The sequence below is a fragment of the Cibotium barometz genome, chromosome 7 (assembly GCF_041138505.1).
Source record: "Cibotium barometz isolate CiBa-2024 chromosome 7, ASM4113850v1, whole genome shotgun sequence".
NCBI lineage: Eukaryota > Viridiplantae > Streptophyta > Polypodiopsida > Cyatheales > Cibotiaceae > Cibotium > Cibotium barometz.
Genome location: NC_141052.1, coordinates 42,914,440 through 42,940,446, shown reverse-complemented (window position 1 = coordinate 42,940,446; position 26,007 = coordinate 42,914,440). Strand labels below are relative to the sequence as shown.

General features: G+C 44.2%; 1 protein-coding gene across 2 annotated transcripts; it reads left to right on the top strand.

Moving 5' to 3' along the window:
• The first annotated feature begins 1,592 nt into the window (after positions 1–1,592).
• Positions 1,593–23,441, top strand: LOC147637040 (uncharacterized). 2 transcript variants are annotated; one of them, XM_086800658.1, is made up of 4 exons: positions 1,593–2,220; positions 2,700–2,783; positions 2,922–3,081; positions 23,058–23,441. In XM_086800658.1, exons 1-4 carry the CDS (start codon positions 2,065–2,067, stop codon positions 23,060–23,062), a joined length of 405 nt encoding a protein of 134 aa, XP_086656784.1. In that variant the 5' UTR covers positions 1,593–2,064; the 3' UTR covers positions 23,063–23,441. The 2 variants fall into 2 exon arrangements, with proteins under 2 accessions (XP_086656784.1, XP_086656783.1); XM_086800657.1 differs by having other exon boundaries at positions 1,759–2,328.
• Positions 23,442–26,007: the final 2,566 nt, after the last annotated feature.

Below are 26,007 nucleotides of genomic sequence, written 5' to 3'. Positions count from 1 at the left end.
TGAGCCCCTCTTTTTGTCCAAGTACTTATACCCTTGCTCAGGCTTTTATAGGCCTTTCTTTTTCTCGTGATAATTCTCCATTGATTTGTTGAAGCTTTAGTAATTCACAAAAATCAAACCTTTGGCCTTCTTTACACCAAATAAATTGCATAAACCTTGATTTTGAATATTTCTTCAAAAATTATTCTCCTTAAGTGGTCCCAAATCTCTAATACCACTATCAGGACCTTTACGACACTTGGACAAGGAATTCTGATTCTCGATCACCAAAATTAGAGCATAACATATACTTGTACAAATTAAAAGCATAAAACTTAATAAAAAATTAAAAATAAACAAAGTGAGATGGAAAATAAAGTAGAAGTTACCGTCGACCACAAGAGTGGGTTAAATCTCCCCTAGGATGACTGTGGCCCTTGGTCATATTTATATGTATTAGAAAACGCTTGCTTCTCAAAAAGACAACTTTAAAAAGCAAAGCACAAGTCCTATTTAAGTTTATGAGCATAAAAGCTCTACAAAAATACAGTAAGCAATAATATAAAGTCTTAGGCCTACGAAAAGTATAAATACTATTTGGTATGTACAAAGGTATAGGGCCTTAGCCTTAGAAAAATATTGATGCCTAAATATGAAACTATAAAAGATGTTCATATATCTTCCAAAATATACCATAGTGGTCCAACACATGCTCCACCAGCGATTACACCACTCATTCATCGCCTACATCTAAAATAATATTCGTCTACGCACATAACTGATTAAACACATTAATCCTAACCATATCATACCAGCACACACAACTGATTAAACACATTAATCCTAGTAAATGATATAAGTAAAAGTCGCATCTAAATAAAATATCCTGAAATAAAATAATGGGCGTCCCCATAGAGGTTATGACTAACAACAAGCCCTAGGAAATACATTTATGTTCTTGCGTCATGACTATGTCTTACAAAATATAAAATTCACGTGACCAAGTCTTTCTTGTTGCCATAGCTTGCTTGTGTGCACATTGACTCGAGAGCAACAAAAGTAAGAGCTTGTATATGTTCTTTCATCACGCGCCTCTTCTATTAACATTGCCGTTGGCATCCAAGAGATGATCGCATAATCACACTTGGAGTGAATCCACAACTTGTGGTCTCCGTGATGGTCACAATAATAGAGAAGAAGTGCCATATCTTATGAGGTGAGTGTGATCCCCCATTGTTACCATCTTTTCATGAAGGTCCTTGATTCGTGTGAGGAATTGGTGTATTGATTCTCACTAAGATATTTTCTTCGAGGCTAATTGATTCTCAAGATTTAGGATTTTTGTCCTGGATTGTAGAGTCTCGTGTTGATTCTTTAGATATGTCCACACTTTTATACAGTTGGGACGTTTTAGATAGAAGTCATAAAAGGATTAATGATGCCAATGATAATAACACATGACATGTCTACATTCCTTCTTCTCGAGGGAAATACAAGAACATGATCTAGAAGAATCATTTGATTTGGACTTTTATACAGTTGGGACGTTTTAGATAGGAATCATGATAGGATCAATGATGCCAATATTAATAACACATGACATGTCTACATTCCTCGAGGGAAATACAAGAACATGATCTAGAAGAATCATTTGATTTGGATTGATTAGATCTGGTGCCACCTTCAAGACTGGATGTTGATGTCGTCCAACTTTTCTTCCAACCCAAACGATGGTAGGTGACCCTCAAGATTGCAATAAAACAGGCAAGTTGTGTAATTTCCAAGATCTCCTTGTACACAACAACTAGCCAAAGAGTCTTACCATGAGAGTAAGAAATTCGTCTTTAGAGAGAGAGAGAGAGAGAGAGAGACACACACACACACACACACATGCTTCTGATGAGGCCCTAACCTAATGGGCGTGAAGAGAGCCCCTAATGGTGCCATATTATTGGGCGTGTAAAGTCATTTGTTCTACCTTAGGTGGAGATATGAAAGCAAAGGCTGCCATCATGAAAGCCTGCAGCAGGAGCATCTAAAGAATTAACCACTGCGACGAAGAGGGGGAAATCACTTGCGTTCTCAATGAAGAAGAGGAGATCGGAGGCCGGGGGTTTGGAGGATGTGGAGAGGAACCTCCACACCTCCTTCTGTGCGGCTGCAAACTCCATCTCCCACCTCTACACGCAGGCGCAGAACCAGCACAAAATTGCGTTTCAGACCGGCCAGAGACACGCCCTGGTAAGCGATCCAGAACCTGCTTCGCTTTGCGTTTTTCCCCCAGAGGTTTTGGCCTATGGCACGCATTTTGCCATGAATCGATGTATATCGCCATGCGATCTTTGTCAGGTATTATTGAATGCCATGCCCAACATGAGGTGTAGTCCACAAATCTGCTTTTTCCTTTTTGATTTGATCTATAAATCAAATGGCACACTTTTAGTTTGTGTCTTGGGGAGGGGGGCGCCTATCACATTCTTGATGTAAACTATTGCACATTTTGCTTTAATATGGGGTTTGCCATGCCTTGCTTGCTGTGATTGCTGCCTCTTAACATGCCTTGCTGTGAATCATTTTATGGTTTCTATTTGTGTTTGCCTTGCTTTGAAGTGATGCATCCTTCTGTGGCTTTGGGCTTTGCTGTACGACTTGCCATGTCTTCATCGAGTTTTCTACCATAAATTAACATAATAATTCTGACCATTTGTGACTTCCTTTAGGAGAAGCTTTTTGATTGGATTCAGAAGCACCACCATCAATATGGAGTCTCACCTTCTACAGCAGATATTTCAAACTACTTGAAGGTATGTCTCATAAAAACCTTCATGTAGCCTGCTCAAAGTTTTCGCTCTATATTGAATCTTGCTTATGCACAGATCTTCATGTAGCCTGATCAAAGTTTTCGCTCTATATTGAATCTAACTAAATTTGCTTATGCACAGATTGAAATGGAGAATGTGATTCAAACGGAAATAACAATTACTCAAGTACAAAGCCCACCTTTGCTTCCTGAGCAACATGTAGCTCCTCCAAACCTGTTTGGCAGAACTGCAACAGATCATCAGAGACTGCCTTCTCCTTTCCAACACGGTTTTCTCACAGGTTGATCCACTTTTAAGTAGACTAAGACATGTACAAATTAGCTTCTATGGTTAAGAATTAAGCCTTTTTGTAATCCATTTCTTGAATTCAGTGGGTCAAACTGAATAGGTTAGAAGTTAGGCTTCCTATCATGTTATTTCCAGTGGTTTGATTTTATGGATGGATATAATTTTAGGCATTCCATTAATTTTTGCATGCCTGGAATGGGTCTCTTCAATTGATTGGTGAAAGCCCACTGGAGGCAAAATTTCCTGCCAATCAACTCCTGATTCCCTCCTTTAGTTTATGCCTCATCTCTTGCCATTGTCACCTGCACCCCTGTGCTCTTCCCAATTTTCACTGCTCTCTAATGCCATAAAAATGATCATGATCTGTCGCTTATTTTGGCTGAGTCTGGACGTCAATTTTCCCATAGGAAGATCCATATGTCAGATAAGTGAATATCAGATTTTAGGGAAAGAAAAGAAAACATCATGTTTTGCTTAGTTACTTGGGTTATGTTCTGGAAATGGTCAATACTTAAGAATGTCCAGTAAGGATATCAGAAAAGTAAGGAACCAGTGGCAGAAGTTCAAGAACTTGACAATGAGATCCAAGATGTTGTATCAATTGTAGATGCTCTTATCAAAGGATATCAATGAAAGTAACTATAGTTGACTCCACCAACTTGAAGATTTGATGGCATAGACAATAGAAATTGAACAGTTATCCACACATGCTCTGGCTCTAGACCTACTGCTGTTGTGAGTGTTAAAAAATAGAGAGAATCACAGCATAGGACTCATGCAACAGAAGATTTCGTGTAAATCCTGGTCAATTATATGACTGCCAAAAGCTGGTTGTTGTCGAGCAAACCCAAGGGGAGGGTTTCATGAGTCGGTAGCCAGGTGGGGCTTCCAAGGAAGGCTTTTATGGAGCAACTCCAAGGCAAGAATGAAGGCTGAACACTGACGAAGAAGACTGCGGAATGCCTTGGACTGAAGCACAATGAAGTGCTTGGTTGTTGATATGTGTGCATCAGTCAAAGACTCAAGCACTGAGATGATTTATGCAAACGGGGTCACGAGGTATGACAAATAATCCTAAGAAGGCACTAAATTTGTACAAGTATAGTAGTGATATGAGCCAGTGTATGTGACATTCCCTCCTCCGTAGCTTGGTGGCAGTTGCATGACCTCCAAGTAGCCTACCAATATATGTGGGCACTCTTGCAAGAACTCCTTGTTGAGCCAAATGGCTTCGTGAGTGCTACGGTCTTTGAACTTGGTGTAGAACCGTTTGAACTTTGAGGCTTCAATCGGAACCATGCTTCCACTTGTGGAGGAGAATCTGCTCGGGCTCGATAACTTTTACTTCATCGACTACTTTAGTTTGCTGCTCATGTGGAACTTCTTGCAAGGATGGTAGCATAAGGCTTCAACCATGAGACATGGAAGACATCATGTATAGTCCAACTATGTGGTAACTTCAAGTTCATGGAGACATCACTGAGCTTCTTCAAAATGGGAAATGGGCCAAAGCTTTGGAAAGAGAGCATGGGACAACACTTCTACACTTGCTTTAACGGTTGCTTCATGATGCGGAGAAATACCTAATCTCCATCCTTGTAGTTGACAACTCGTCTAGACTTGTTGGTTTGCATGTTGTAGGCTTCTTGTGCTTTGGCTAGGCGTTCCTTCACATACTCAATAATGTCTGAAAATGATTTTGTAGTTTTGTTGGCCTCCAATGATGGCGACACCATCCTCGTAAGAAGAGACGAGAAACAACGACCAAAAGCTGCCTCATATGGAGTCCTACTAATATCGGATGAATGAGTGTCGTTTAGGATGAGAAACAACCATAAGAATTTAAGAAGTTTATTTTCGAGCAACCCGAGTTAAGAGTACAAGATTAGATGGAGTCACATTGTGAGACTTAAGGAGATACTTTTGAAAATGATCCGGCCTCTATTACTAGTCTTAAGCAATTATGTACACAAAGTTTGTAGACTTTCACTATTTGATATCAAGCTCAAGGCAAGGCCGCTTTATATGTTCCAGCGCTGTCTTACAAAAGATAAGTGCTCGTTTAAGCAAGTAAGATGGCAAAGTGCCTTATGGTAGGTCGGGCGGGTGAAACCATGTTAACTTGTCTTGGAATGTGAGATCCTGCACGGTTGGTGGGTATGGGAGTTACTACTATTCGTGGACATGCAAGGACACCCCTGGGTGAAAGCGATCCCGTCAAGTGGGAAGACTCCGTTGGACACCCACACGCTTAATAGCACAACTTTAAAACCACAAATTTGAAATGGACAACTTAATACAACTTGAAATTGAAATGAAATGAAATGGAAAGATGGACACCAGCACTGGGGCCGGAACGGGCCGACCCCCCCCTCAATATATGATATATTTATTGGGAGTATTTAACAAATACAATGCTCCATGGGTTCCAAGAACCAGATGATGTCCATGTACATATGAAAACAGTACCAAACAAATATGTTCGAAGTCGACGTTCGAAGTAGATACTCGAAGCAGAATGACCACTAGCGTGGTCCAGTCTCTACGGTCCTGTGCTTTCACTGGACTCTGCGGAGAGCGCCTCATTGGTGTTATGAGACCACGCACAAACAGGCGCTCTCGTACTAACGCCTGGCTCTCCCGATCTCAGCACCTTTGGACCGAGGTTCGCCAATAGAGCTTGGACTACCCGGCACCGAACGGGTGTTGGCACCATAGGGAGTCGGGAATCCCTTATCAGATTTAACACAAAAATACTTTACTTAAATCTGAAATTCACTTACTTGTGGATGGCTGATAGAGAACCAATACCCGTGGTATTTGTGTAGAAGATGCCACCCAGGAGATGTGAAGTCTTCTTGTAGTCGCCAGTGGAGAAGATGTGCAATCTTGTTGAGATGGCACAGCCACCTTGTAGATAAACTTAGTGTTGCCACTAGGACAAGTACCACCGCAAAGATCGAAGCCGCCTGTTGTAAGAGGAGTACCCACTTGCAAGGGAGGAGAGGCCTGGCTGCAACGTGGGGAGAATGAGCAGCTTGCTGGAGTTAGAGCACACAGCCTCCTGCCTTATTGGAGATGGAGTGCACAGCCGTCTGCAGGTGGTGATGCTGTGCACAGTCGCCTATAGGTGGTGGGGATGCAGTCGCCTGCTGTGAGAGAAGGAGTGCAGCCGTCTGCTAAGAACCGCCTGCTGTCTGCCAGCCAGCCGCCTGTAGAAGTGCATGCGTAGCCAGCAGTTGCAAAGACAGTAGCCAGTAGAAAAGCATAAACAGTAGCCAGTAGAAAAGCATGCGCAGCCAGCAGTGCAGAGAGTACACAGCCTGCGGTGTAGAGAGTATACAGCCGCGGGTTGGAGGAGGTCATACAGATACGCAGCAGTCCTGGGAGTGAGAGAGTACACAGCCGCCAGTTGGAGGAAGAAGAAGCAGCCGCCTGAATGAAAACAACCGCCTGCAGTCTTCGTGAAGATGGCGCCGTTTGTAAAAAAATTGAATACAAAAGATGATCGCCAGCCTGTATACAATGGAGGTGATGGTTTCCTTTTGTAAGGTTTGGAGAGGGAGTTTAAACTAATAGTGCTGGCTGGCTCCCCACGCTTGCATGTGGGCGGCCAGCTCTAAGGGGATGTGGGTAGGTGACCATGCACCCACCCCCCTACACACTCACTTAAGTGGGGCTCCCCACCTTGGCCCCTAAGTGGGTGCCCAAAGGGGGTGCCCACTTTTAAGTATGTGAACATTAAACCTTATAAAACAAAGGGTTAGAATGTGAAACATTAAAACAACATGTACCATATACTTACCACCTGTTCACATGCACTAAAACTCGTCAGAATACAGAACAGACTTCACGACTCACTGGCAGGCGTCCCCGCTCAGTAAGTAACACGTCAAACAGGTAAACACAAAAATACATGTCTTCGAAAACAGTTTCAAACATGCAAATCATGTGTGCATGTGCAAATAGTAACATGGACATATCTCCCGTTCATGGAACAAGTACAAAATATCTGTCGGCACAAAACTGGCACGACGTAAAACATAAAAACCTGGTCTTCCTATGGAGTGACAGTCCCATAGGTAAGACACAGTTCCAGGCACGAGTCTCTCTATGGTGTGACAGTCCCATAGGCAAAACACGGCACGAATATTGGCTCTTCCATGGCGTGACAATCCCATGGGTCAAGCACAGTCCAGGTCATACACGGGTGGTACCAGTCTGGCTCCCGTCCATACGACACCATCCTGCTAACACACGGGTGGCACCAATCTGGCTCCCGTCCATGTCAGCAAAATACTGGCCTCTTCACACGAGACACCGGCCTGGCCTCAAGTGAACGAGACGCAAAAACTGGAGATGGACCAAATGGTCAGCCAATTGGTGACATCCCCTCGGGCTTCTAAAGAGTAGTCCTCAACTGAAAAGCCTCAAGATATGCCTGCAACAACTGTGGATAATCAACAAAATAGACCTCATTTACCCACTTGGCATCAATAGGCAAATAATTCTTAAACTTCACAAGGTATCTCCTGGAAAGCTTTCCTGCAGGTAGCTTTCTCTCCTTGTGAAAAACAATCTATTCTGGCTGGAGGATCTCCTCAAGCTCTTCAATCTCTGGCGGATCTTTTGTGTGACAGGCTCATCAGGATCTGGCCCCACATATTTCCGAAATAGACTCACATGAAAAGCATTGTGAATCTTCCAGTGACTAGGTAAAGCAAGCCTGTATTACACTTCATTGATCTTGTGAATCACCTTGAAGGGTCCATAATAGCGAGGAGAAAGCTTAGGATATGAACCTTCTCGTCTTGGTCTCTTCCGAAGCCTAGCCTTCTCAAATTTCAGCAATACCCAATCACCTTCTTTGACTTCCATGTCCCTTCTGTGCTTGTCAGCAGCCATTTTATGCTTATCCTGAGATCTTGCAATAGCTGTCCGCACCTGACCAAAGGCAACATCCAAGTCACGAACATATTCATTAGCTGCAAAAATCTCATCCTTGGTACGAAGGATGGGTGGCAATACCACTCTGCCATAAATAATCTCAAATGGAGCCTTTCCCGTGGAAGCATGATCGTATTGTTGTAGGCAAACTCAACAAGTGGAAGATACTTCTCCCATGCACTCTTTTGATCTGCCACATAACACTTCAATAAATCCAACACGGCTGAATTTGCAGCTTCACTTTGGCCATCCGTTTGGGGATGATAAGCTGATGAAAACTCAAGTTTAGTACCCATATTATCAAACAAAGCTCTCCAAAAGAGGCTTGTAGTCCTGGGATCTCTATCCCTAACAATGGATTTAGGCATACCATGATGCTTGAAAATATTAGCAAGAAAAAGCTTTACCATATGATCAGCTTTAATGGTTTTCTTGACGGGCAAGAAATGAGCTTGCTTGCTAAACCTGTCCACAATGGTCCAAATAGCATCATTCCCATGCTGGGATCTAGGCAAATCCATAATAAAATCCATAGTAATGCTTTCCCAAGGTTGGGAGAGAATTGGCAATGGCTGAAGCAAACCTGGAGGTTTTTGCCTATCAAATTTCACCTTTTGGCAAGTGATACATGCACGCACATAAGCCTCAATGTCTTTACGCATGCTTGGCCAAAAGAAATATCTCTGAATCATGCGAGTAGTAGGCATAATATCTGTATGACCAGCATAAGGTGGAGCATGACATTCGTCCATAACCTTTGGACGCAAATCCTTCACCACACATAGGCAATTATCCTTCATAAGATAACTCTCGTTGATAACATAAGAGGCATGTGAATGACCAGCCATCAAATCAGTCCATATATGGCAAAAATCAGCATCCAAATGATACAAATCTCGCATAGCAGATAGGTCGCCATGAGAGGCCACTGAGACTGCAGCTACATAAGGCCTCCTGGATAATGCATCGGCCACCACATTTTTCTTTCCTGGAGGATGCACAATCTGAAAATGAAACATGGAAAGAAAGTTTGCCATTCTCATCTGCTTCTCTGAAAGCTTTGTTTGAGATAGAAAGTATCTCAAGCTTTGATGATCTGTCTTGACTACAAATTCAGCCCCAAGAAGATAATGTTTCCATATCTTTAAGGCGTGAATTACAGCCAAGAGCTCTTTCTCATAGATATCCATATGAAGCTCGGCATCATGCAAACGACGGCTCTCGTATGCAACTGCATGCCCTTCTTGATTTAGGACAGCTCCTATGCAATCACCACAAGCATCACATTCAACCACGAATGACTTGTGCAAGTCAGGAACAATCATTACTGGACCACATATAATAGCATTCTTGAGCTGCAAGAAAGCATCCTGTTCCTTTGAAGTCCATTTGAAAGTGATTTTCTTCTTTGTGAGATCATGTTGAGGAGTGGCAATCATGGCGAAATGCCTTACGAAACGCCTGTAATACGAACATAATCCCAGAAAACTATGTACTTGATGTACGTTTTGCAATTCGGGCCAATTGCGAATGGTCTCTATCTTTGCAGGATCCATTGTCACTCCATCTCTGGATACAATGTGTCCCAAATAATGAATCTCTGAAAGGAAAAACTCACTTTTCTTGGCATTGATGAAAAGTTTATGCTTCCGCAACTCTACGAACACTGTGACCAAATGAGTTCTGTGTTCCTGCTCATTCTTGGAGAATACCAAGATATCATCAAAGAATACTCCTGTGAATTTGCGATGGGGTCGGAATATCCTATCCATCATACGATTAAAAGTAGCAGGAGCATTGGTAAGACCAAAAGGCATTACCAAAAATTCATATAGTCCGAAGGCTGTCCTGAAAGCAGTTTTATGGACATCTTGTGGCACCACGCATATCTGGTGATAACCACTCTTCAAATCAAGTCTGCTAAAGCAAGCTGAGCCATCAAGCTTATCCAAGATATCATCAATTCGCGGAATTGGGAATCTGTTCTTGATGGTAAGCTTGTTCAAAGCTCTATAGTCCACACACATACGGAATGATCCGTCCTTCTTTTGAACAAGAAGCACAGGAGAGCAGTAAGGTGAGGAACTGGGCTGAACCAAACCTTTCTCTAAAAGCTCGTTTACCTGCTTCATGATTTCTTGTTGTTGTGCAGCACTCACTCGGTATGCGGGTTTGTTAGGAGGAGAACTACCTGGCACAAGATCTATGCGATGATCTTCGGGCCTTTGGGGAGGTAATTCACCTGGCAATGAATCAGCAAAACAGTCGTTGATGCATAAAGAAAATTCAGCCTATCATTAGACATAGCATCCACATTTTGATGATTTGGCACAAGGCTATCACGAACAAAAACCAAGTACGCTGAAAGACTCTTTTTCATTGCTTTATTAATTTGGATGTGTGATACAAGTGGGATGGAATCCCTTTCTTTGCCAGCATCAATAAAATGCATGCGGCCTTTATGCATAAAAGAAATCATATTAGACTTGTAGTCTTTGCGGGGCTCAAGCCTATGGTGCCATGGCTTGCCCAACAATACATCACATCCATTCAGTGGAGCAACTAGGAAATGTTCATTATCAAGGTAGTCCTGGATATGGATGCGCAACTTCCCTATCAATGGGGTAACCTGCACCTCTTTACCAATAAATGCAGCTTCGGCTTCAATCTGAGGTCCCATGTTCTCAACCTCAATACCCAATGCAGCTGCCGTTTGCATAGAGATGAAGTTGTCAGTTGCACAGTCATCAAACATGAATAGTGCAAGCTGATCCTTGATTTGCCCCCAAGCCTTGCAAACCATTCGCTCTTTTGCATCATGACTTGTATTTCCTTGCACATCAGGAACTGCATGTACATTAGCCTTGGTCTGCTTGTCCTCGTGCTTTGGTTTGCGATCTGGGCATTGTCGGAACATGTGGTCTTTGCTACCACAAGAAAAGCATTTTCCATCCTTGGCATATTGCTCTCTTTGCTCCGAGGTTAAGCCGAATTTGTTCTTCCTTGGGCCCTGATCTTTAGATGTGTTATTTTCAGCTTTACCACCCTTGTAGGACTCCCGGAAGTTCTTTTTAGGTGGCTGTCCACCCTTTTGCAGATTTGGGACAGCCTTGTCCTTCCCCTTTGAACCTCCTTGATCCTGTTTAATCTTGAGCACCAATTGCTCCATAGCAAGAGCAGAAGCTGTGAGCTGTTGCAAAGTATGCTTCGGGTGCAATTCAATGTCCGAACGATATACTGGTTGCAGTCCAGAACGAAACCTCCTCTTTCTTTCATCCTCAGTGATTTGCATAAAGGGAGTCACTTCCAGCAACACTTTCCAGAACTTGTTAACATACTGTTGCACGCTTTCATTGTCTCTTTGCTCCAACCTGTCCCACTTTTGAGTGAGAGTTTGCTGCGCATTCGGTGGCAAAAAACTGAGCATAGAATCTGTCTTTAAATTCCTTCCAAGTGGAAATGGGATCCTTGGTGATCTTTTCAGTGATCCACCAATGAGCAGCAATGCCTTTCAAAAACATGCTAGCATGGCGTACTTTAGATTTTTCAGTAAAGTCCTCATCGCTAAAAGCAATGTCGAACTGTGCCACAAATGCTAACACCTTAGAAGCATCATGTTCACCATGGAAAACATCAAATTTAACAGATTTGTCACCTGCTTTGAATTCCTTGAGCTTCCTCGCATGAGGCTCATGGTCTTCTCTTTTTCTTTTCCCCTTATCCAACGGGGCAGCCCTATCTGCATGGGCTTCATGGGCCGTCATAGAAATTTCATGGGGCACGGTGGCATGTGCTCCACGAACTCGAAACTCAGATGCATGTGACTTACCTGCATATGGCAATGTCTCTCCATGAGACAACTCAGAAGGCAAAATTTTTCTAGAAGCAGACCTGTCACACCATGAGATACATGTCTTGCATGCATGTGACTTTCATGCCCTCCATGAGCACTGGCATACATATATCTGTCAGGCTTAGTGCCTTGTGGAGAAGATGCATGTCGAGAGGTGACTGTCACCTCTTCCTTTTGCATAAAAGATTTCAGCCTTTGAGATGCGGGATCTCCATGCTTCAAACGAGGTGGATTTCTGAATTTCAGCTCTCCGTCATCCCCCTCTTTGATATCACCTTTGCGGAGGAGGTAGGCAAGTGCCAACTCCCTTGGTTTCTTGCCCACTTCCTGAGCCATTGATTCAAAAGTTACATCTACCATTGCATCAGCCTTCCTGGCTTCAATAGCACTTTGTAGATGGGGATCTTCATGCAAAAACTTTAACTCTTGCTCTTGAGCCTGCAAAAGTTTTCTCATATGTTCCATTTCAGCCCTCATAGCATCAGGCTCTTGTTCAAGCATAACTGTCTTTCTTGGAGACAGTTGACTCTTTGATTCACTATCATTAACCCTTTCAAGGGGCTTGTGTCTTCCTCACAGGGCATCAGACCCACGAGAGGCACTAGATGGACCCCTCGAATTAGGCACTTCCAAAGGGTTGCCTTGGCTGTCCATTGTGTTTTAAGTTTGCTAAAAGCGGGATGTCCAGTACACAGGTTCGTTTCCCCACTAAGAAGAGGGAAACAACCGTGCTCTGATACCAATGAAACCGATCCCTTCAAGTGGGAAGACTCCGTTGGACACCCACACGCTTAATAGCACAACTTTAAAACCACAAATTTGAAATGGACAACTTAAGGGGCCGGAACGGGCCGACCCCCCCCTCAATATATGATATATTTATTGGGAGTATTTAACAAATACAATGCTCCATGGGTTCCAAGAACCAGATGATGTCCATGTACATATGAAAACAGTACCAAACAAATATGTTCGAAGTCGACGTTCGAAGTAGATACTCGAAGCAGAATGACCACTAGCGTGGTCCAGTCTCTACGGTCCTGTGCTTTCACTGGACTCCGCGGAGAGCGCCTCATTGGTGTTACGAGACCACGCACAAACAGGCGCTCTCGTACTAACGCCTGGCTCTCCCGATCTCAGCACCTTTGGACCGAGGTTCGCCAATAGAGCTTGGACTACCCGGCACCGAACGGGTGTTGGCACCATAGGGAGTCGGGAATCCCTTATCAGATTTAACACAAAAATACTTTACTTAAATCTGAAATTCACTTACTTGTGGATGGCTGATAGAGAACCAATACCCGTGGTATTTGTGTAGAAGATGCCACCCAGGAGATGTGAAGTCTTCTTGTAGTCGCCAGTGGAGAAGATGTGCAATCTTGTTGAGATGGCACAGCCACCTTGTAGATAAACTTAGTGTTGCCACTAGGACAAGTACCACCGCAAAGATCACAGCCGCCTGTTGTGAGAGGAGGAGTACCCACTTGCAAGGGAGGAGAGGCCTGGCTGCAACGTGGGGAGAATGAGCAGGATGCTGGAGTTAGAGCACACAGCCTCCTGCCTTATTGGAGATGGAGTGCACAGCCGTATGCAGGTGGTGATGCTGTGCACAGTCGCCTATAGGTGGTGGGGATGCAGTCGCCTGCTGTGAGAGAAGGAGTGCAGCCGTCTGCTAAGAACCGCCTGCTGTCTGCCAGCCAGCCGCCTGTAGAAGTGCATGCGCAGCCAGCAGTTGCATAGACAATAGCCAGTAGAAAAGCATAAACAGTAGCCAGTAGAAAAGCATGCGCAGCCAGCAGTGCAGAGAGTACACAGCCTGCGGTGCAGAGAGTACACAGCCGCCGGTCATACAGATATGCAGCAGTCCTGGGAGTGAGAGAGTACACAGCCGCCGGTTGGAGGAAGAAGAAGCAGCCGCCTGAATGAAAACAGCCGCCTGAATGAAAACAACCGCCTGCAGTCTTCGTGAAGATGGCGCCGTTTGTAAAAAAATTGAATACAAAAGATGATCGCCAGCCTGTATACGATGGAGGTGATGGTTTCCTTTTGTAAGGTTTGGAGAGGGAGTTTAAACTAATAGTGCTGGCTGGCTCCCCACGCTTGCATGTGGGCGGCCAGCTCTAAGGGGATGTGGGTAGGTGACCATGCACCCACCCCCCTACACACTCACTTAAGTGGGGCTCCCCACCTTGGCCCCTAAGTGGGTGCCCAAAGGGGGTGCCCACTTTTAAGTGTGTGAACATTAAACCTTATAAAACAAAGGGTTAGAATGTGAAACATTAAAACAACATGTACCATATACTTACCACCTGTTCACATGCACTAAAACTCGTCAGAATACAGAACAGACTTCACGACTCACTGGCAGGCGTCCCCGCTCAGTAAGTAACACGTCAAACAGGTAAACACAAAAATACATGTCATGTGAAAACAGTTTCAAACATGCAAATCATGTGTGCATGTGCAAATAGTAACATGGACATATCTCCCGTTCATGGAACAAGTACAAAATATTTGTCGGCACAAAACTGGCACGACGTAAAACATAAAAACTTGGTCTTCCTATGGAGTGACAGTCCCATAGGTAAGACACAGTTCCAGGCACGAGTCACCCTATGGTGTGACAGTCCCATAGGCAAAACACGGCACGAATACTGGCTCTTCCATGGCGTGACAATCCCATGGGTCGAGCACAGTCCAGGTCATACACGGGTGGCACCAGTCTGGCTCCCGTCCATACGACACCATCTTGCTAACACACGGGTGGCACCAATCTGGCTCCCGTCCATGTCAGCAAAATACTGGCCTCTTCACACGAGACACCGGCCTGGCCTCAAGTGAACGAGACGCAAAAACTGGAGATGGACCAAATGGTCGGCCAATTGGTGACACTGGGTCCTTCCCATCATCTTCATTGGCTTCTTCCTGAGTAGTTGGTGTTGGTATCTCATTAAGATGTGGCCCCTCGTGGAATGATTTGAGGATGGGGACTTGTGGATGCAATAAATGAGGTGTTGGGGCAGAAGCACTAGGCTTTGGGATTGAACGGTGGATGAAGCAGGGGCTCCCCCAGAGGATGGTGCAGATAGATTGACAGGAGGGTTATGTGTGGGGGGTAGAGTTGGGCCAGTTGGAGCAGTGGCTAGGTGTATTATGAATTCTTTTAAAGGACTTAGATATCATAGCTATATGTTGATTCTGGCTTACCATTTATGGTTGACGTGGGCGCCAATGATATGAAGTCATTGGACACTTCAAGCAATCAATGATTAATTGAATTTCTCGTTGATTATTCTCAGTTTGTTGGGCACACAGGAGGATGAATCATACCTTGGTAGATATGCTATATGCACTTGTTTCCAAGGAACTATCTGATTGGGAGAGAGAAATCCCTATGGTCAAAGTTCCCTATGATGTACTAATCATATCACTATGGGTATGGATATCAGCCTAAATTCCTTGGAACTTAGAAGATTAAAGATGTGTATCTAGGTGTAGCTTGGATTCCCTTGTTGGAAAAAAGGTGATTTGATCTAGTTTCCCAAGGGTGTTGACATAGAGAAAAGATCGGAGATTGAGGGTTTCACCTTGGCAACTTCTTGTGGTTGAGGATTCTATCTTTTGTTCCACATGAGCTTGTCACAAGTAGGAAGCGGGACCGGGAACAATAAATAGACCAACACTTCAAATACCAAAGAGAGCATGAAAAACACAGCGGAAGAACCATAAACAATACAATAACACTGCACTGAGCCGGAACGGTTGGCCCCTTGTCGGCCAGCAGAGGAGAGAGAGAGAGAGAGAGAGAGAGAGAGAGAGAGAGAGAGACTCCAAGAGGGATCTCATGTGCAAGGCATTCACAGGCATACCTCAAGGCTAATCCTGAGGAGGCAACAAGATAAAGAAAAAAGATCAGAACCAGATTTTGGAGCAAGTGTTGCTAGTTTTGGCAGGGATTTGACTAATGGTGGACATAGAGGGCTGTCGTCCAGCATTTGCAAGAGTATGTCCAGTCGGCTACGGCAAAGTTCATAATATTTGTCCAAGAAGCTGGCCAACCAGCAGTCGGCCAGTTATTATGTCATATCCAGCCTATAAATAGGCATTGGATGCTCATCATTTTAGTCATTCAGTCCAGCAATGGGCTGGGTCTAGACTTAGGCTTAGATTTAGGGTTTTCTACCTTTTCAAGAAGGCAGCCAAGGGCTGCAAGAATAGTTGTACCGTTTTGTACTATATGATATATTGAATGCTCATCTATGTCTCTCTCCTCTCTCTTTTGTTTGCGTTTTTGCATCAGCATGTTCCCATATGGTGTTTAGGGTTGAAAGAAGGTTCCGAGAGCTTCCGCATGTAAATTGGTATTAGAGCTTCAGGCTGGTTTTGAGATATTGTTGCTGCCCATGTCCCACCCACCCTTATGGCATTGCGCATGGATGAAACCATCGCATGTGTCTTGAGCTTGTGGTGGTGTGGAAAATCAGGCAACTTTGTCTCAGCAAGGCTAAACACTGATTCAATCCCAAATGAAGGTGTACAGGTCCAAGGTACAGGAAAGTGCACAGGTACGAGGCCCAAGGCAATGGATAGTATGCAGGTGTGCACGGGGACATGGTGGACAGTGTGAATGGCATCAGTTTGGAGTTGAAAAGGAAACCCATGTGTGGACAACCCCAAGTGTGAAGGGGACAAAGAGATTTTAATTTAAAAGGTTTTATAACCTTTGGTGGCCCAAAAGCTAATTTGGGAGGCTACTCCACTTTTGGAGGATGTTGTTAGAAGTCATCTCCTGTCTATTTGTATACACCAGGGCCTCTGTTGTGGGTGTGCCCGCCCATATATCATTTTTCCACACTCCCCATATTTTTTCCCTGTTTTTCCCATTTTTTCCTAGTGGCTGGAGGGCTGCCAGGTGATGCCAGGAGCATCCCAATGCTGGCCGACTGGACATTCTTCAGTCGTGTGCATCTGGGCTGCTGGCCGACCTGTTCTGACTAGGCGTGGGCATCTGTAGCTGGCCGACTGCTATTTTCAGCAGTCGTGGGCATTTTTCACAGTCGTGGGCACCTTCTGGAGCTGGCCGACTGCTCACATAGAGATGTATATATTGCCCCTCAGCCCCCACCACTTTCTCATTCAGTTTTTCGGGATCTTGTGTATAGAGAAGAGTTTACACACCTATCTCTCTGTGTTTCTTGTGCTGATTATTTTCTGCAGTCTACTTGCTCTTGTCTACCCAAGTTTGGTTGTCATTTCCGCTGCATATTCTGACAGATGCGCCTCTTTCTATCTCATGCTATTTGGGAGGCGCCTGCTGGATCTGAAGGATATGCTTTTTGGTGTGGTTTTTCTTGGTGGGCAGGGCACGCGTGTGCTTTTTCTGAAGGAGGGCTGGTGGACTGAAGCGACAGCACATGTTCTCTCTCTCTCTCTCTCTCCCTCTTTCGCTTGGCACACGGGCAGGCTGGACTGTGCACAAGGCTGCTACAGCAAAACTGTAGGAGTGCTTTCTCTTTGGAAGGGCTGGCAGGTTGGCCTACAGGAATTGCAGGGCTGAACAGCACACTTTTGGATTCCCTCTCTCTGGTGGAAGGCGGCTGCAGGACTGCTCTCTCTCTCTCTCTCTCTCTCTCTCTCTCTCTCTCTCCCCCGATTGGCTGCACGAGGGCTGGTTGCAAGAGGTACATGAGGCTGAACAACACGTTTTTGGGTTCTCTCTCTCTCTCTCCTTGGCACAGTCGCGTGGGCTTGATTGCAAGAGGGCAGAAACGCATGATTGAGCAGGAAACAGACAGTCGCATGGGCTTTTCTCTCTCTCTCTCTCTCTCTCTCTTGGAAGGAGACTTGGGGCTGATTTTTATGGCTTGTTTTGGGTTTCCGGTTGCAAGTACAGGTCACTTGAATGTGTTTCTTGGCATGGGAGTGATGCAAGCTCGCATGGTTGCATGTATATTGGTATGATACATCAAGTACTTTATTATGTGCATGGATGCACTACTAGGTGCGACTCTTGCGGGATGGCCATGAGACATATGTGGGAAGTACTTAGTGGATGTATTGTTTGGATGCATTGAGTGCTTTCATATGCTCATGTTGTACCACCAGTCGTGGGTCCTGCGGGATGCCCATGGGCGTAAGGCTTGCGAGCAGCCCTTAGACTGTTACTTTAGAGTAGGTAGAGCATTTTGAGGAGCATATTGTTTGCGAATGCATGTGTGTGTCATGCATATGTGTGCCATATGTAGAATGATGCATGGTTTTGTTTTTGGCTAACACAGGTTACGTGTTTCCACTTGGTTTTAGACTTTTGCTCCAGGTTCTGAAGGAACAAGCAAGAGTTGTTTGTCACTTTCACGTGACGGTGTGGCCTTATTGTGCAGGATGATTGTTTCATCACCCAGATGCACTCGAGGGCCATTGCTTTTGTCATATGGGGAGTCTTTGCTCATAAGATGCCTTACTGTGCCATTGAGTGCAATCGAGGACGCTTGCTATTTTTCAAGAGGGGGGTATGTCACGACCCTGTGGTTTTCTCTGGATAGTATGCAAGTGTGCACGGGGACATGGTGGACAGTGTGAATGGCATCAGTTTGGAGTTGAAAAGGAAACCCATGTGTGCACAACCCCAAGTGTGAAGGGGACAAAGAGTTTTTAATTTAAAAGGGTTTATAACCTTTGGTGGCCCAAAAGCTAATTTGGGAGGCTACTCCACTTTTGAGGATGCGCCTCTTTCTATCTCATGCTTTTTGGGAGGCGCCTGTTGGATCTGAAGGATATGCTTTTTGGTGCGGTTTTTCCTGGTGGGCAGGGCACGTGTGTGCTTTTTTAGAAGGAAGGCTGGCGGATTGAAGCGACAGCACATGTTCTCTCTCTCTCTCTCTCTCTCTCTCTCTCTCTCTTTCGCTTGGCACACCTGCAGGTTGGACTGCGCACAGGGCTGAACTCATGCTGCGCACACTTTCTGGAGAGAGGTTGGTGTGACCGCTCCCTACAGGAAGCCTACAGATCGGAAGACAATATACACATATTTAGAACGCTTAATTTAACTGTTATTAAACAATGGAAACAACATCAGCAACACAAATACTAGAAATACTGAAAATACAAATGACACCAGCACTGGGGCCGGAAAGGCCCGGCCCCCCCCCTCAATACTTTTTGTATTTCTTGGAGTATTTATATTTGTAGAAGTGTCACGGGCCTGACAAGCCAGATTTCTCCACAAGGGAGTGAAAACAACCAAAAAGAACTGATTCAAGTTGATGAAGAGGTGTTGGGTAGAGTAGCCCCAAATCACAGGCTCATTCCCGGGTGGACACCTGCCTTTCACTGGTCTTCCGGGACCGTGCACCAACAGGCATGCCCGTACTGACGCAGGCCAAGGAGTACACCGCGGAGGGAACGTGGCTTGGTTCTCCCCAATGAGCTTTGCTCCCAAATTCCCTGGTGAGTCTAACCTTCACTGGCTCCTAGAAGCTGTGAGAGCGCGGTTAACAACACCACACAGGGAAATATACTAACCACACCAGGAAGAATTTCCTGAACATGGTCAGCATATACATGCCATGCTCCTGCACTACACAACTTAAAGCATTTTCTGAATTTAAATTAGCAAATTTCAGATTTATTCAAATGAGAAAAAGAATAAGAGAGCACCTGGTACGGTTAGATACAACCGGTACTATTTGTAGCAGGTACAATCAAGCACTTTAGGTACTTCACAAGTGTGCAAGTACAACCAGCCAGGTACTATGCAGGTACCTGTACTTGCAGCAGGTACAGCAAGGGCAGCCAACAGGTACAGTAGGTACACCAGGGGCAGCCAGTAGGTACAGTAGGTACACCAGGTACTGCAGGTTCAGCAACAAACAGGCGTGGACAGCAAGTACACAAGGGCTGGTACAGCAATGGACTGCAGTTACACCAAGGCTGGTACAGTCGTGGACAGCAGGTACAGAAGGGACAGTACAGCCGTGGACAGCAGGTACACCAGGGTCAGTAGGGCTGTGTGGCCGGTACAACAGGCTGGTACAGGCGGGTGCAGCTGGGCTGCAAGGCGGGTACAGCAAGGCTGGAACAAGCGTGTACAGCAGGCGGTTACCACATCAGCACTTCCAGCAGGCGATGGGGAGTAAGCAGGTACAGCCAGCAATATTCAGGCGTGAGCAGCCGTGAGGAGGCAATGGAGAAAGAGAGCTACCAACCCACCACGTGGGGATTTTCTAATAATGTTCCATGCAAAAAGGCTTATCAAAGGTTATAATACCTTAATACATAATTTATACTTATGGGCACCCACACTAGAAAGTAAATGTCGAGTCCAACTTTAAATGTGTGTGAACACATTAGCTTATAAAAAATTAAGGTTTACTCTAGTTTATGGATTTCACCTTTTAAAAAGGGGAAAATGAATATACTTACCACCTGGTCACACACCACACCACCAAGTCAGCAAACAGCATTCCATGGTACACTGGGGGCATCCCCGTCTAGTGTACTGGCACGGCATAACAGGCAGACACACGCAAACAAGTCATGCAAAAACAAATTTATGCATGCAGGCATAAATGCATGTGCACAAATAGTGGACGAAATCTCCCTTTCATGAAACTTGTACAAGAGGTTCCCGTCGGGCACAAAACTGGCACGACAAATATAAATAAATATGTCTTGGTCTTCCTATGGAGTGACAGTCATAGGTAAAACACCATCCTGGCCATACACGGGTGGCACCAACAAGCTCCTGTCCATACAGCACGAAGCAAATCACACACGGGTGACAAGAAACTGGTTCCAGTCCATGTGACGCAACACTGGTCGCACACGGGTGGCCCTGATCTGGCTCCCGTCCATGTGACACCACAAAAGTGGCCCTTTCACATGGGACACTAGCCTAGCCCCATGTGAACATGGCACAAATCTGGCCGCTCTATGGAGTGACAATCCCATAGAAGTGGCTCCAGAAATGGAGATGGACCAAATGGTGATAGTTGGCTACAGCAAAACTGCAGGAGTGCTTTCTCTTTGGAAGGGCTGGCAAGCTGGCCTACAGGAATTGCAGGGCTGAACAGCACGCTTTTAGATTCCCTCTCTCTGGTGGAAGGCAGCTGTAGGATTGCTCTCTCTCTCTCTCTCTGAACATCCAGAAGACATTGACAGTTGTACACATTGATTTGTCTCATAGGTCGAGTTCGGCCTCTAGTAGACGTTAATACAGCTTTCTTTCTTTCTTTCTCTCTCTCTCTCTCCCGATTGGCTGCACGAGGGCTGGTTGTAGGAGGTACGTGAGGCTGAACAACACGTTTTTGGGTTCTCTCTCTCTCCTTGGCACAGTCGCGTGGGCTTGATTGCAAGAGGGCAGAAATGCATGATTGAGCAGGAAACAGACAGTCGCGTGGGCTTTTCTCTCTCTTAGAATGAGACTTGGGGCTGATTTTTATGGCCTGTTTTGGGTTTCCGGCTGCAAGTACAAGTCATTTGAATGTGTTTCTTGGCATGGGAGTGATGCGGCTGCATGCTCATGGAGCATATTGTTTTCTTCCTGCTGGAAAGGAACAAAGGGACCTACAATTATGGGCATCTCTATGTTTCCAGATGTTTCATGAGGGAACAGGTAACTAGATGTATGCCATTGTTGGCACTATTGTTGAATGGTGTTGTGAATGGTTCTGTATGGAAACAGGACAAAGGTTTCAAAGAGAAACAGGCCTAAGGGTTACACGTGGAAACAGGTTGTAGGTTTCTCGAGGAAACATGTTTATGGTTCTCCAAGAGATAGGTCACATGCAGGCAGGAGGTACAGGAATGGACACATGTTTGGTACAGCCTTGCTATTGATTGGACAGGGGACAGGGAATCCATGACAGAGATGGATAGTACCCTTGGAAGGTAGAGAGGGTTGGTACAGGTGTGTCGACTGTGTGGTATGTTGTGCTGTGCTGTGATGCGAGTTATCTTTTGGGAGTCTGTTGTGATGCAGAAGCATTGGATGTGTCAGGGTGTGATGCTGTTCATAAGGTGAGAGGCTATGGATGGTTGTGGCAGCCCTGATCATGGGAGAAAGCTTCTGTATGCAGACTCAATGCGTGAGTCTTTTGATGTGAACAATGGTTGGACTTATTTGTGGATGCCAAGTGGATATGAAGTCATGATGCAGGGTCTTTGCAAGCTTCAGGAGTTCTAGTGTGACGGCTGAATTTCTAGCCTTATTGTAATCAAAGCTCTCTTATAATCAATTAAAGGAATACCGCAAGGGGCGCCATTGCATTTTGGGGCCGATCGGTGTCCATGTACTGTTTGCAAGAGCACTCTAGCTCCCCCTGTTTGTTTTCCTTTTCCAGGTCCTCAAAGGTGTTGAAGGGTTTTATGTGCAAGTTTGTTTTTGCACCGCCCTTTGGTTCTGTCTGAAGGTTGGAGGCCAGTTTACAATTATAAGTGAAGGTTCACATGCACAAGAGCTTGGGGGAAAAGACCCCTCTTATGGAGGGTAAAAAGTGCCCCAGCTGGTCTTATTGGTGTTCACCCATCACTACCCTTGCATCTGGCAACAATAATCCCATAAGTTATAGCTATTATAAGTGTGTAAGAAGTGGGATGAGCCTAAATAGTGGATTATGGTATTGTCATGTGACAAGATGGTATGTGCCGACTGTGGATACAATCCATTCCCGATTAGCCATCCTTGAGGCAGACGGTCCATTAATGGCGGTTGTAGTGGTATGGAATTCTAGGGACCTTTGGTAGAAACCGGTGACTTGGACAAATTTTGAGAACCTTCCACAGATTAACCAATCTAACCCTAAGGTTAGCCTCGACCTCACTTTAGAGGACAGCACATGCCCCCTGTTCCTTAGTTCCGTGTAGTTAATATTTGGAATATGGAGGGCAAATGGGGATGTGCCATTCAACTGCCTTGGTTGATGATTCAGGAAAGGTATGGTCAAATGGAGCTAGAGCTACTAGTCTCTAGGTTTTGGCACACAGGATGGTTAGGCAGGCATCCCCACCATCTCCTGCAATGAACATAACACCAGCAGCTTCAAGGAAACAACTTCATGACTTGTTGGCATGTAGATTTCTATGTGTAGTCTAGTGTATATATGTGGTAATTTTAACAAGAGAAATTTGTAATCATGGCCATATATTGTCATGTTTTTTTTTTCTTACAGGCTAAGAGCCACCCTGGACCTTGGATAAGAAAATTGCCTACAGGAAATATGTTCCAGACAGCTTTGTCGTAAATGATAATTGAGAGAGTCCTGGGTTTATGGAGTTCACATTGCTTTAGTTTGAGGATGAAGGGACTTGTACCAGTTCATGTACAGCTTGATCTGCAGTTGTATTTGTGTTTCTCTTTTTGGAGCCCATCATGTTATGAATTTAAAGTTTTATATGCAGTTCCAAGGGGATGCCAACTTATCTCTCCCTGAAATATACTCTTTCTAAGCCCGGCTTGTACCTCTATTGCAAAAAAGATTGCACGACTGCGCCTGATTACAACTGGCAGTATTTCATTTACGATATTTCATTAATGTGCTTGGTTAGATTGTCCATATGACGTGCAATGGTGTCACAGCTATAATTGATGTTGAGCTGTCTTTTTATGTAGTTCAGAAAGAGTGGCAAGACAAGAACCATATTGCAAGCCCTTACTGTGGTGTAGGTAAAGGCTTCTCTGTAGTTCATTGCCAACCCAGCCACATGATTGGTAATATGTTTGGTGGTGAGATAATGGACTGCTGTTAATTCTTTTTCCAAAGTATGACATTATATTACTTGTCCAAAATAAATCATTAAGGCTCATAATAAAAGCATCCTCAGAGATAGCATTGGCTATACTTTTCTAGCATTGAGCTACCATTTGTATTGCGATGAGCAGAGCATCTCACATTTACTTAAGTGATACATGTCTTTATGGGTAATCTGCAACTTTTACATTCTGAAAGACTTGATTACTGCATTTGATCCATATTGGAGAGCATTCCTAACTATCGATGACAATCTCTCCTCCCAAAAATGCAGATTTGTCATCTTAGATTCATCTGGAACAACACATTACAGCTTCACACGATCCATTTCCACCACCTTTTTGTTACATGACAATTTCAAAATGCGTCACGATAGTTCCATTGTGCAATTTTGTCTTAGGAAAGTAACGTATCTGGTGATATTTTTCAATGTGAAAGTAACCCTACAGTATGTTGTCCATAATGTGAACACGTCTTGAAAGTTCCACATGTTCATACAATTAAAATTTACAATTTCTGTTTGTTTGTTGAAAAAGGGGGGTAATAATCCATCATCAGAATTCAGTACTGTAGTGCATGAGTCTCTCATATCTTTTAGCACAGTGTACATCTCTTGCTTGTGCTGTATGGTGGAGCTGTAGCCTTGAGTCTGATCAGCATTGGAAAAAGCTCACAACATAGGTGCTCTTTATTCAAATTATAAGGCATAAGAGCCTTGGTAAAAGAGACAACAGATTGGCAACATATCAACCGCAAGGATTAAGAGCTGATTCATGGGTGTCATGCTTACTGAGATGGGTTTAAACTATGTAGTATGGAATGCATATGTCACTTGTTTTTAGTGTTAGCTAGAAAACAGAGGAGCTGAGGCTCAAGCTGACTCGAGAGGCATTATATTAAGTTGATTATAAAGTAGAAAGACCAAAGACTCTTTCAATGGAATATTAAAGGAGAATACATAGATGGTCTAACGTAATATTCGGGAAGAAAAATGTTGACGTTGATTTTGGTAGTTTTGGCATTTTGAACATCACTTATCACACTTACTTTGAGTGAAATGCATATGCAAAATGCAAAGGATTCTTCAATCAACTTCAAGCTTCTTTGGATAATATTGGACCCTTTGTATGCTATATTGTTCTTGTGTCATATCACCATCGCCACACTTATACCTATATGGAAAAAGCATACATATATCGACTTGGGATGGTGATATATAAAGCACCTTACCTTGTGCTTAATGTCAAATAGGGAAAGTATAAGGAGTTTGTATATATACTTGCTTAAGACTAGTAATAGAGGTCCGGTCATTTTTAAACTTGACCGGTCTAATGTCAAAACTAGTCACTTATATATGAGTCATTTTTGACACTAAGCAATACACAATCATTTCCTTGCAATAGTTTACTTGTGAGCTCTCCTCTTCGTTCTTTTTTCTTGCTATTGAATCTTGCTTGCTTGATAGGTGCATGCTAGATAGGTTTGGTTATAGGTTGTCTTCTTGCATTAGCTTCCCTTTTCTTCCCCCACTTTTTGTGAAAGAGAACCATGGTGAAGGTACCTCCATGTAGGCATGGAGAGCTCTCCCTTCACCCCTTTGGCAAAGGAGCATTTCGGTGTGACAACGAAGTGAGGACGTGATGGATTAGCTAGCATACCCACATATGGAAGTGGCAGTTTGCAGCTCTAAGGTTCAGTAAGGCTAAGGTAAGCTATTAACTTTAACACATTTGGTGTTGTTGATCGGGTACTAGCCTAGGGCTTAGCTCCGTTCATCTGTCCATTCCAAGCTATATTGGGATCACCTAATATTGCTCGGTGTTGATTAGGAGGCCTTAGATATGTTAGTTTTGTTGCTTTTGGTTTTGATTTAAAGTTTATTTGCATTAGGGAATTCTATTTTCATATCTTAGAAGAGTAAAACCCTAGTTTCTTGGCGATTTGCATGATTTTGGAGCGTATTTCATTGCATTAAGCCAAGGAATAGCTCAGCAATTGTAATTAGGAGTGAGCATTAAGCACCATTGCATGTGAATTAGAGTGGGATAGTAAATTTTGTTCATATATTTCATATTTTTTTCATGCATTGCTTGAATTGGTAGCTTAAGAGTATGCAAAACCAATAAAATAATAAAAAGCACTTAATTACTTGCATAACAACCATTAACTAAGATTAGGATCTTTAATCATCTCCCATTAAGAAATCAAGTCAAACGAGCTCTTGGGTTAGGAGACATAAATCCACAGTCTCATAAAATAAGATATGAGTCAAACACGTGAAAATACATGTGAGCCTAGAGATTGGAGAGGTGAACCGTGCACCTAGAGACATGAGCTATGAGTTTGGAGACATGAGTCAACTAGATATGAG

Coding starts and splice junctions, on each gene's coding strand:
- LOC147637040 (XM_086800657.1), top strand. CDS start 2,065: ATGAAGAAGAGGAGATCGGAGGCCGGGGGTTTGGAGGATGTGGAGAGG. Junction 2,329..2,699: donor CGCCATGCGATCTTTGTCAG/GTATTATTGAAT, acceptor GACTTCCTTTAG/GAGAAGCTTTTTGATTGGAT. Junction 2,784..2,921: donor ATATTTCAAACTACTTGAAG/GTATGTCTCATA, acceptor GCTTATGCACAG/ATTGAAATGGAGAATGTGAT.